Source organism: Macaca mulatta, chromosome 14 (genome assembly GCF_049350105.2).
Source record: "Macaca mulatta isolate MMU2019108-1 chromosome 14, T2T-MMU8v2.0, whole genome shotgun sequence".
NCBI lineage: Eukaryota > Metazoa > Chordata > Mammalia > Primates > Cercopithecidae > Macaca > Macaca mulatta.
In genome coordinates, this window is record NC_133419.1 from 31,095,083 (window position 1) to 31,107,838 (window position 12,756).

At 51.4% G+C, this 12,756-nt stretch overlaps 1 protein-coding gene across 1 annotated transcript in view; it reads left to right on the forward strand.

The window, feature by feature from the left end:
• Nucleotides 1-12,756, forward strand: part of ABTB2 (ankyrin repeat and BTB domain containing 2) — a 213,959-nt gene that overhangs the window by 180,182 nt on the left and 21,021 nt on the right. Inside the window, exon 4 of the mRNA XM_015114548.3 lies at nucleotides 11,017-11,169. Coding sequence (XP_014970034.2) covers nucleotides 11,017-11,169 — 153 coding nt within the window. The remainder of the gene's footprint in view (nucleotides 1-11,016; nucleotides 11,170-12,756) is intronic.

Sequence of the window (12,756 nt, forward strand, 5' to 3'; positions counted from 1 at the left end):
GCTCTGGAGCCCTTCATGAACAGTTTGGGAGGCCGGGCGCGGCGGCTCGTGTCTGCGCAACATAGACCTGTCTCTACAAAAACAAAACAAAAAAAAAACACTTTTTAAAAGTTAGCCAGGCATGGTGGTTGAGGTGGGAGGATCGCTTAAGCCCAGCAAGCAGGTTGGGGCTGCAGTGACCCTTGATCACACCACTGCACTCCAGCCTGGGCAAGAGGGAGACTCCCCCTGTTTTTTTGTTTGGTTGGTTGTTTAAAAAACAAAACATCCTAGAGTAACAGCAGCCCCTGAAACCATGTTAGCAGCTGGAGGACTTTGCCTCCAGGAGTGAGAAATGTGCCTTGTGTTTATAAATTCAAAAGTGGAGTTTCTAACACCGGCTTCTGTGCGGAGAGATGGGGAAACATCGGTGAGCAAAAATGCCTCTGCCTTCAGAGAAGATATAGTCCAGAGGAGAGACCGCACAAAACCATCCCAACCAAGTCATTGCAAATTGGACGAGTGCTGTGCAGGCACCAAGGCAGGGCTGAGTGCCGGAGGGCAGAGGGAGGCCTGCTTCCGAGGGGATGAGCAGGAGCACTTCCCCCTGCCTGCAGACAGCATGAGCCCGGCAGCAGGCCACCGCGGGCAGTCTCTCTAGCCAAGGGCAGTACGGTGACCATATGTTCTGGTGTGCCCAGCCCAGTTCTAGTTTATACCCAGTAGTCCCAGTGCTGGCGGCAGCTCTCTTTTTCCCTCTCAAAAGTCATCCAGCTGGGCACGGTGGCTCATGCTTGCCATCCCAGCACTTTGGGACGCCAAGGTAGGCAGATGGCTTGAGTCCAGGAGTTCAAGACCAGCCTGGGCAACATGGTGAAACCCCGCCTTACAAAGAAACACAAAAATTAGCCGGGTCTGGTGGCACACACCTGTAGTTCCAGCTACTTGGGAGGATGAGGCAAGAGAATCACATGAGCAGAGGAGGTTGAGGCTACAGTGAGATGTAATTGTGCCACTTCACCTCCAGCCTGGGTGACAGAACAAGACCCTGACTCAAAGGAAAAAAAGTCATCCAGTTTGCGTGACAAATTGTGATTACTGTACCTAATATTCGTCATCCCTAAGATGAAGGAGATGGGTCAGTGCCAGGTGAAGAATCTGAGTGGCTGTGGAATGTCGTCTTCAGAAGCTTAGACTCAGGGACACTGCCCAGGTTCATATCCCAGCTCTGCTCCTTGGCAGGTGCATGACATGGGGCGAGTGACCTCAGCTCTCTGGCCCTCAGTTTCCCCATGTATAAAATGGGAATAATAATAGTACCTGCTACATCAGGTGGCTCTGAGGAGCAGATAAATCACTAGACGTCCAGGGCACTGTGGCAGCTGCTTAGTAAATGCTCTGGAAATGTTAGCTGTTTGCGTTTTTCTATTACTCCTGGAGGCCCTGATTGTCACACGGTGGACCTCCCATCTCACTCCTAACAGAAACCCTCAGGCTCCCGTGGAGACCTGAAGGGCAACCCCTGGGGAGAAGCAAGGGAAGTCACCCAGAGCTAGTCATGACTTGGTTGGCTCTAAATTTCTGTCCCTACGTGTATCTGGGCAAGCTTCATCTAGTGCCTCTAATCTGTACCAGATGAGTTTTAATAGGAAAAGTGTATTCCCACCCACCCCCCACCCCGCCGCCCCAGACAGCCCAATGCCCCACCTCAAGCCGAAGTCACCTGGGCACAAGTGGAGATTCTCCGTGGGCTCAGCTGTGGTTCAGAGGCAGCCTGGCTGCTGGCGGAGATGAGGCTGGGGGTCCAAAGAGGGAACCATGCCCAACTCTGCCTCCAAGCTGCGCCAAACCATTCTGGTTTACCCAGCAATTCTAGAAAAATAATGAGTCCAAGATGTGAGCTGGACTAGAAATGTTTCTTTTGTGCAGAGTGAAATCTGACTTAGCAGGACAATGTTGGTTTTATCCTACATGGATGTTTTGGCTTGGTGTTAGGCCGTGGTGGCTGTGTGGAAATCTCAGGGAAGCTATGGTGAGGGCCTCGTTGCCGGCCCTGCAGAGCCAGCCCTGACCTTCCCCAAGAAGTCTGTTTGTGGAGCCGTCACTTGCTTAGGAAAAGCTTGGCATCTTTGCAAGTTCCTGACGGTGCCACTTGGCACCCCCAGCCCCAGCCCAGACAAGACAGGGAGGGGCGTGGGAGCAGTGTGTTTCACGGCATGATCCATGAGAAGGGGTGAGTCCAGGTGGATGTGACCCCATTCAACCCCAGTGCTTGGCTCTGACTCCCACTGAAGGTGGGGCAAAGCTAATAGAAGAATTTAGGGCTGAAGGTGGGAACCAGTGGGGCCACCCTCTCCCTTGATCATCATCTCTGGCCTGTCCTTTCCTGGACTCCAAGGGTGCTTGCAGGTGGGGCGGGTCACAGCTTGCGGGTGATGGGGAGCTCTCTTGGGAGCAAGCTTGTGGCACAGTGTACCTCCCAGCCCTGGGAGCTGGGCCTGCACCCCATAACGTTGTGTGCTCACACCCACCCTGTCTTCCCAGAGTTAAGCTTGGGCCTGGTCTCGAGGCCCTTCTTAGCTTGTGGGTGTGTCCAGGGTCTGCCTGAGTCTTTGTGTCCAGCTACTTCTGGGTGGATGGAGCAGGGCACAAACCTGCTGGCCTCATATGCTCGGCCTGCCAGGATGGGAGCAGAGACCCGAGGCTTGTGCTTGGGGCTCAGGTCATGTGGCCTCTGGTTACAGGCCTGTGCCCCATCTGCCAACCTGACTCACTCTGAGGCCCCTGCCCACCCCGGGGAAGAACAGAGCCTGCTTTGAGCTGGAAACTGGAGGGGTTTCCTGTTCCATGTTGTTAAGACACCGCTTATAGGACTGTAATCCCAATAAATCATATGCTTGCTGAGTGCAACAGGGTTTTTTTGGTTTTTTTGTTTTTTGTTTTTTTTCTCCAGGCTACAGGGACCTCTTAAAACCAAGGCCTTGGCCAGGCACGGTGGCTCACGCCCATAATCCCAGCACTTTGGGAGGCCGAGGCGGACTGATCAGGAGGTCAAGAGTTCGAGACCATCCTGGCCAACATGGGGGAACCCCCGTCTCTACTAAAAATACAAAAATTTGCTGGGCATGGTGGTGTGTGCCTGTAGTCCCAGCTACTCAGGAGGCTGAGGCAGGAGAATCACTTGCACCCGGGAGGCGGAGGTTGCAGTGAGCCAAGATTGTGCCACCTCACTCCGGCCTGGGTGACAGAGCAAGACTCCGTCTCAAAACAAAGGCCTTAAGAAGTTTGTACTCTTTCATTTTTTAAAGGGCAAAAAATAGCTTTCTCAGTCCCAGTTCCATTGAGGGGCCTTAGGCGACCCTTGGATTGAACAGTCAGGCTCACCTGTATGATTAGCTTAAAGGCAGATGAGAGAGACTGTTATGGCACCTGGGTCTAGCATCCCTATTGCAGCTGAACTGGCCGTGTAACCGTGAGCAAGGCACTTCGCCTCTCTGGGTTTCCTTTTCCTCCTCTAGCAATGAGAGGAGGTGGCCAGGGAGTTCCCATGCTCCTCGTGTAAAAAGACCCATTTCCATTGGTCTATTTCATGTGCTCCCCTTTATGTACACAAAGACAAATGCTACCAGAAAGCCACTGACCTTTTTAAGTGGCTTTGTCCATCTCTGGGATTTGTCTGCATGTATGTATGTGACGGTATTTAGGTTAAGGCTTTGGGCTGTTTGCAGCATTTGAGGGGTTGCTGATCCCTTGAAGTAATTCTCTGCTCACCCACCCTTGCCACCACACATGTTCATGACCCAAGGCCTCTGGGTCTGTGTTCCTTGCTGTTGCCCCTTCCCCTGTGTGAGTTTTTTCACTGCCAAGGCCAAGAGGCTGCACTGCCAGAAACAGTTTCCAGCTCACACTCGACATAGTGGTTGCATTTGTTTTCTCTGTTTTATGAGCCGGGATGGAGTGGGTGGTGGGCAGCCTGCTGGCAGACTTTTGCAGGCTTTACATGTTTATACTTGCTATAGGGGGAGGGCAAAGAGTTGGCTGGACTTTCAGAAGGCTGGAGCTGAGGCATTTAATAGAACCAGATCCTAGAGCCCTTTTTGCTATTATACATTTTCTCTGTCAACAGACACTAAACTAGTCATAATAGTTAACATTTATGGAGAAGTTACCATATTCCACATACGGTGCTAAGTATTTTACATACATGCTTCCAGCTGTTTTGTGAGGTGGTCCTATTATTTATACCCATTTTGCTGATGGAACAACTGAGACCAGGAGAGGTGAAGTAACTTGCATAGACCCCACAGCTGAACTCATTGGGAATACACTGGATTCCAACCCAGGCCATCTCCCTCGGGAGTCCTTGCTCTTGGTGACCATGCAATAAGTACAATTACTATCATATGGAGTCTGTGAAATAAAAGCAAAAGGGCTCTCATAATGAAAGGAGTTAAAAACCACGAACTTTAGCAATTTATTCTTTAATACAAAATATGGCCCACAGAGGATGACGATCTGCCCAAGGTTATAGAGTAAGTCCAGTTGTAGCAAAGAAACTAGGACTTTCTCCCAGTGAGGATGCCACAGGGAAGGGTCTAGCACCCTCGGATCCCTTTGCCAGGAGCATGCATGCAAGCCATACGCCACTCTAGGACTCACCAGCCTGTCTGCCACCAGGGCGAAATGCCAGCTCCATGCCAGTGCCACCTGCCAGCCCCTAGCAGTGTTGTCCTAGCCATCAGCTGTGGTCTTCCACAGCAACGGTCTTCAAAGTGTGGTCCAGGGACCCCTGAGGTCCCAGGGACTCTTGCCAGGAGTCCACATGGCCAACACTATTTTCATAACAAGAAGTTATTTGCCTTTTCATTCTTGTTTTCTCACAAATATCCAGGAGACTTTTCTAGAAGCTGTGTGGCATCATGATATCATCACTCTGATGGCAATGGGACATGAGCTTATGTGTTCATGTGTTTAACATTTTCCCAGTTTTAATTTCTGATACAGCCAATATCCGTAGAATAACACACATAAACAAAAGCTCTTTGAGGTCCTCAGTAATTTTTTTTTTTTTTTCCGAGACGGAGTTTCGCTCTGTCACCCAGGCTGGAGTGCAGTGGCATGGCGTGATCTCGGCTCACTGCAACCTCCACCTCCTGGGTTCAAGCAATTATCCTGCCTCAGCCTCCTGAGTAGCTGGGACTACAGGTGTGTGCCACCACGCCCAGCTAATTTTTGTATTTTTAGTAGAGATGAGGTTTTGCCAAGTTGGTCTGGCTAGTCTCAAACTCCTGACCTCCAGTGATCTGCCCACTTCAGCCTTCCAAAGTGCTGGGATTACAAGCACGAGCTGCCGTGCCCGACCAATTTTTAAGAGTATATATAGGGTCCTGAGACCAGGGAAAAAATTGACAACCACTACTCTGAGGTATCAGATCCAGCTAAGGAAAAATTCAGCGGGCAGAAAGGCTGAACAAAGGGAGCTTTTTCAGCCCCGATCCAGTCTCCTGGCTCTGGCCCTGCAGATACCTGCATTCGGGCATGGAACGGCCAAGCTCAGCCTATGGGAAATGCAACAAGCAGGAAAAGAGAACTTCTTTGGGATCTTGAGGACAGTGCACACATCAGTCATTCTCAGCCTTGCTCCTTCAGGCCCTTTCACCCAGGAGTTCTGACACAGCCATGCTGTTGCAGATGGGAGTTTTTAGAGGGGTTTTCCAGAACGGCCAGACATGCATGTCCAGCTTGTCTCAGCCTGCCCAGCAGACTCCATGGAATTACCAGGAAGGAAACGGTAGCCTGGAACCCACAGGCCATGGAAGGCATGTTCCTGAGAAAGTCCATGAATTACTTCTCTTTTTACCTTCCCATAGATCCCAGGCCGGGGAGGTGGGTGGGCCAAGGAGAAAGGCCTGAAGGGGTCAGTCTGGGGGCCGACACAGCCTTGTTTGTACATGTGGACACCAGCCACCTCCCCAGAGGCAGAGGGCTCATCTAGATTTCTGTATATTGAAAGTATTGATCAGTTTTCAATTCAAGAAGCAGAAAGCATTCTAGTTATTGTAAGCAGGAGATGATTCAATACAGGGAGTTGGGAGTTCACACAATCATTGGAGGAGCTCGCGGAGCAGGGTGTAGGCTGAGCATCCAGGAATTATGAACTAGCCCATTAGGGGAGCTGCTCCCTCTGAGACAGCGCCTGGAACTGTGAGTTTGAACAACACCTCTGGAGCTGCAGTTCAGGAGTAAAGCTGGAATCAAGAAGGCATTGCAGCCAGGCATGGTGGCTCATGCCTGTAATCCCAGCATTTTGGGGGACGAGGTTGGCAGATCGCTTGAGCTTCAAAGTTCAAGACCAGCCTGGGCAACATGGTGAAACCCCATCTCTGCTAAAAATACAAAAAATTATTCAGGCATGGTGGTGCATGTCTGTGGTCCCAGCAACTTGGGAGGCTGAGGTGGGAGGTTAAAAAAAAAAAAAAGGCTTTGCTATTGCTTTTATCATTTTGCCATCACTACCACTGCCTCTGAAGCCTCAGATAGTTAGAAACTGGACTGGAATGTTCTATAGGAAAAAAAAAAAAGACCTCAGTTTTCATGACCTGGTTTGCTAGCAAAAACAGACAAAGGGAACACAAAGGTGGCCTCTGCCTCCCATTCACTTACCACATCTCATGCAGCATATCTTACTGATAAAACCTAATTTCCAGAATCCCAGCTGCAAAGGAGTCTGGGAAATGCAGTTTTTAATTTTCCACCTCGCTAGCCAAGATGGTAAAGTGAGGGCTAAATGAGCCAATCCCCAGTGTATACCCACCAGGATTATCAATACTGCGTTTTCTCAAGTGCTGAGTTCTAAGGAGCATGAGGCAGGGGGATGAACCAAGATGCCACCTGATTAGACTTCATGATTTCCCGAATTCCCTCTTGGATTTCCCCTAGTGCAGCTAGGAGATGCCCTCTTAGAGATTTAGTAGCCACACGTGGTGCTTTGTCTTGGCTGTTGGCCACAATAGGGAAGAATGGCTGGCAAATCCACAGATTATCTTTTTGTTTACACTTCAGTCTCCAACACTGATAGTTGAAATAAAGGCTTTTCCTGCAATCAGAAGGACTGATATACAGAAGCATGTCTCTAAGCTTGCCTTCTAGCCCTGTAATATAAGAATTGTGAAATATAAAAATATTTGGGGGGAATTGGGCATTTATGTTTAAGGGAACTCTTATAAACAGAGGGATAATTCATGAAGAGATTGTTGTTTCTTCCTAGACTACACAAGTTCCCCCCATAGAATCCCAGCTTCCTACTCGAATGAGTCAACACTAGGCTCTTGAAAATTACACACCATTCTTTTGTGGTCAGAAACATGACTTGGTCCTTAACTGAAAACCTGGGTACACTATAGTAAGTTACTGATGTTCATCCATACTTTTAGTCACTCAGCAGACCTTTCTTCTTTTTTTTTTTTTTTCTTTTTTTTTTGAGACGGAGTCTCGCTCTGTCGCCCAGGCTGGAGTGCAGAGTGCAGTGGCCGGATCTCAGCTCACTGCAAGCTCCACTTCCCAGGTTTACGCCATTCTCCTGCCTCAGCCTCCCGAGTAGCTGGAACTACAGGCGCCCGCCACCTCGCCCGGCTAGTTTTTTGTATTTTTTAGTAGAGACGGGGTTTCACCGTGTTAGCCAGGATGGTCTCGATCTCCTGACCTCGTGATCCACCCGTCTCGTCCTCCCAAAGTGCTGGGATTACAGGCTTGAGCCACCGCGCCCGGCCCAGCAGAACTTTCTTCTAATAATTTTTTTTTTTTCAAGACAGGGTCTCTCTCTGTCTCCCAGGCTGCAATGGAGTGGTGTGATCATAGCTTACTGTAGCCTCCAACTCTTGGGCTCAAGCTATCTTCCTGCCTCAGCATCCCAAGTAGCTGGGACTACAGACATGTGCCACCAGGCCTGGCTTCAGTGAACATTTATTGAGGACCTGCCATGTGAGGCCCCAGACTGGGCATATTTTGGAGAATACAGAGATGAGGAAGTCATTGTTCCTGTCCTTAGAAGGAACAGTCTGGTTAGGAAGATGAGATGCATTCATGGCTATTGCTGTAAAGGAGAGTTCTGAGTGATTTCAGACCAGGAAGATATTTCTTCTTTTTTTTTTTTTTGTAGGGGGTGGGTGGCCGGGGACGGAGTCTCGCTCTGTCACCCTGGCTGGAGTGCAGTGGCATGATCTCGGCTCACTGTGATCTCCGCCTTGCGGATTTAAGCAATTCTTCTGCCTCAGCTTCCCGAGTAGCTGGGACTACAGGTGAGCACCACCATGCCCGGCTAATTTTTATATTTTTAGTAGAGATGGGGTTTCACCATATTGGCCAGACTGGTCTCGAACTCCTGACCTTGTGATCCGCCCACCTCAGCCTACCAAAGTACTGGGATTACAGGCATGAGCCACTGCACCCAGCCCCCGTTTTTTTTTTGGTGGGGGGAAGAGAATCTGGGAAGGCTTCTGAAGCAGGTGGCATTGGAATGGAGTCTTGAAGGATAAATAGGATCTAGACAAGCAGGGGTGAGAGCTGTTCATTCTCACGTGGAGATGGGAGCAGGCAGGGTGGGCTTGAGGTGCATGAGTGCTGGTGGTGTGTCCTGGTGACGGGGGTGAGCCAGGGCGGGAGATAGGGTGAGGTGAAGTTCTGGGAGGCTTTCAGGGCCAGAGATAGCGAGGCTTTACTGGCCTGTGGCCCTTCCCTTCATACGGATTGGTGCGCTCAGTGGACCAGTTAAGTGGCTCAAACCTAGGAATAGTTTTGGAAGTGACAGAACCAGAACATTAGAATACCTTCCCAAAGGAAAGACCTTCAAGATCACTTCTGATTACAGAAAATCCCTGACTTGCGATGGTGCAACTTACAATTTTTCAGCTTTACAGTGGTGTGAAAGCGACATGCATTTAGTAGAAACTACTTAGAGTACGCACACAACCATTCTGTGTTTCACTGTCAGTGCAGGATTCAGTAGTTACACTGATGTTCAACACTATTATAAGATAGGTTTTGGGTTATATAATCTTGCCTAACTGTAGGCTAATGGAGGTGTTCTGAGCATGTTTAAGGTAAGCTGTTCAGTAGGTGAGGTGTATTCAATGCATTTTCGCTGAGGATATTTTCAACTTACAGTGGGTTTATTGGGAAGTAACCCCATCCTAAGTCAAGGAGCATTTACATTTTGTTGGCTAGTTTTTAAAATAAAAGCATTCTTTGCCCTCAAGGAGAGAAACTTTTAGAATTCTGGAGATGACCTGAGCTTTTGGAGACCTGAGATAGGGGTTCCGAGGGCAGCCCAGGATGACTCCCTGGAGGCGGCTTACTTCCTAGCTGAGGAGAGAGAATGGACATCTTTTTCCTGGCCAGAGCACTTAGCGGCATGTCAAGGGGAGAGACCGCAGTGACCGCACCGGCTGGACACTCCAAGAGCCCCGAGGGAGCTGGGGTGGCCGGAGGCCTGGCCGCCTGCCCCTGGCTGCCTGCCCGCTCCCTGGCTTAGTTTGAAAGGAAGGACAAGAGTGGCATCGGGAGGGGCTGGGAACAGGCAGGAGCCGGGAGGCTGACTTCTGGGCTGTCATCAGGGAGAACAGCATGAGTGAGGGGCAGGGCTCCAGGGCTGCCTTGTTCCTGTGACAGTGCAGGGAAAGATCTCCATCCATTCTGGGCAGAGCAGGTGGGTGTCCCACTAAGTCATGAAGCTACAGGCTGCCATCCGGGCCCCTCCGCGGCGGGGAGGTCTGTTGGACGGCGAAGTGGTCTCCTGAGGGGGCTTCAACACGGAGCCTTGCCAGAGCTGGCAGAGGACAGAAACGCGCCCCCGCCGCCCTGACTGAATCTGAGCCGCTGGCCGCGGGCAGGGGCGGGCGCCGCCTGCGCCGCAGTCAGGTCCCAGCACAGGCTGTGCACGTGGCGTCCCCTGGTGGCGCAGAGCGGGCTAAGCCTGCCGCCGCCTCTCCTTGCTTTTGTGGGCTCTTAGTGATTCTCGGACCCGCTAGGACCATTCCTCTCTGTGGGACCTGAGGCCGCTACTCTTCTTTTTTTTTTTTTTTTTTTTTTTTTTTTTTTGAGACAGAGGCCCGCTGTGTCGCCCAGGCTGGAGTGCAGTGGCCAGATCTCAGCTCACTGCAAGCTCCACATCGCGGGTTCACGCCATTCTCCTGCCTCAGCCTCCCAAGTAGCTGGGACTACAGGCGCCCGCCTCCACGCCCGGCTAATTTTTTGTATTTTTTAGTAGAAACGGGGTTTCACCGTGTTAGCCAGGATGATCTCGATCTCCTGACCTCGTGATCCGCCCGTCTCGGCCCCCCAAAGTGCTGAGATTACAGGTGAGCCACTGAGCCCGGCGGAGGCCACTACTCTTCCCTGAGTACCAAACTGGGGGCAACCGTGGCCTGGCACAGGAAGTGGTGTCAGCCCACCTCGGCCTAGGTGCCAGGTGAGGAAGCAGTGGTCATTAATGTTGCACAACAGCGTAATATGCGTCGTCCCATTTGGCCTCATGACAGCCTCGATAAGGAGGTATCACATGCGTGTTGCAGATGGAGAAACAGACTCGTGTGTGCTTGTTAGAGGGGATGGTGACCTGATGCTGCTGGTGGCAGCCCTGGGTTTGGACCTGGGTCTGTGAGACTCTTAGCTGTGCAGCTTCTCCCCTCTGCAGAGAACACTTGGGGACCCTGACTGAACTCTTTGGAGGGGACAAGGTCCCCAATTCCACACACTGGGGAACCATTCCTTCCCTGGGCCACCTGAGGGCCCTCAGGTTCTGCTAATGGTTCATGACAGAAATTCCTTCTGTGCATTGCAGGTTCAGTCTGGGTCTCTGTGAGCAGAAGGAGTAGGTCCCCTGCAAGGGGTGATCAGCCTTGGTGGCCGCCTGTGAGCATGTGTGTGCTTGAGGGGTCCCCTGCTGCCTTTCAGGGAGCACTCTCCCTAGGCCTGACCCTCTCTCTGCTGCCCTGCAGGGACCCCCACCCACCGCCTGACCCTCTCTCTGCTGCCCCACAGGCCCTTCATGCTGCTGCCACCCCTCATGGAGTGGATGCGCGTGGCCATCACCTACGCAGAGCACCGCCGCAGCCTCACCGTGGACAGCGGCGACATCCGGCAGGCGGCCCGGCTGCTGCTGCCTGGTCTGGACTGTGAACCTCGGCAGCTCAAGTATGAACCAGGGAGGAGGGAGGACCCCGGCATCCACGTCCTGCCCCCAGCGGCTCCCCTCTGCTAGCTTCTTCCCCAGGTGGCTGGGAGGGGGTCAGAGAGCAGGGGCTGCAGCACATTTGAGCTGCTCTAAGGGTGTCGTCTGCAAAGGCCAAGGCTGAGTATGGGAACAGATCGATTGCAGACCTTTGCTGCCGTCTGGAAACGTCTCCTGCAGCTGCTGGTCTGCTACACAGAGGACACACACATTGGGAATGGGGCAGGAGAGCCCACACATCTGACTCTGGGATACTTGGGGGCTGAGGGGCAGAAGTGGGCCCATTCTTTCCTCTGTTCCTGTCATTGACACCACGTGGAGCCCTTCCTGGGTGCAGGTGCTGAGCCCTTCCTCTTTATGTGTATTATCTTAGTCCTCCTGACAAGTGTAGAGAAGAGGCAATCGTGCCCGTCTTACAGATGAAGAAGCTGAAGGTCAGAGGGGAACAGTAGCTTGCCCACAGATACTCAGTTAGTGCTTTACTGTGTCCAGATTTGAACCCAGGTCCATACGGCCTCCAAGCCTGTGCTCCTAATTTCCTTGCCTAAGTGCCTCTCACAGTACACTCATTTGCTGAGGAGCTTTTCTAGAGAAGCTTCCCTGGCCATCCTCGGCCCGTGAGAGCCTTTTATCTACTTTATTTTAAAATTTTAAAAAATATATATATATATTTTTTTGAGACAGAGTTTCGCTCTGTTGCCCAGGCTGGAGTGCAATGGCGCGATCTCAGCTCACTGCAACCTCTGCCTCCCGGGTTCAAGCGATTCTCCTGCCTCAGCCTCCCAAATAGCTGGGCTTACAGGCATGCACCATCACGTCTGGGTAATTTTGTATTTTTAGTAGAGATGGGGTTTTACCATGTTGGTCAGGCTGGTCTCAAACTCCTGACCCCAGGTGATCCACCGAACTCCGCCTCCCAAAGTGCTGGGATTACAGGCATGAGCCACCGCACCTGGCCTTATATCTTTTTTTAACCCTCTGCCCAAACCCAGGCCTCTGTCTTCATGCAGAAGGCCCAAACCCCATTCTAGGACATGAACTTTCTACATTTTGGCCCAACCAAGGCTCCAGGCCAAAGCTGCCAACTGGACGTCCGTGATGTGACCCCTATAACACAGGCATTATCTGTGACTTTCCATGTAGGTTGCATTGTTTGCAAATGGGAGTCTATGCCACTCTCTGCCATCTGTTTGGTACTTCTGGGCCTCACCAGGAAGTCTTAAAGAGAGAGAACACAGAGCTAAACACTAGAACCTGGCCAGGGTGACCATTTACAGGCTGAGTGCAGCCTGCTCGACGCAAACAGTATACAACCAAGTGCTATGGCACGAGTCTGGGTGGGAGCTGCTTCCTGCTCGGGGCAGCCCCATAACAGATTGTTTTACATGAGTCTTTGTTTTCTGCCAGTTGAAGCAATGAGGGCTCAGAACACTTACTTACTTACTTATTGATCGATTGATTGATTGAGATGGAGTCTTGCTCTGTTGCCCAGGCTGGAGTGCAGTGGCCCAATCTTGGCTCACTGCAACCTCCGCCTCCTGGGTTCAATT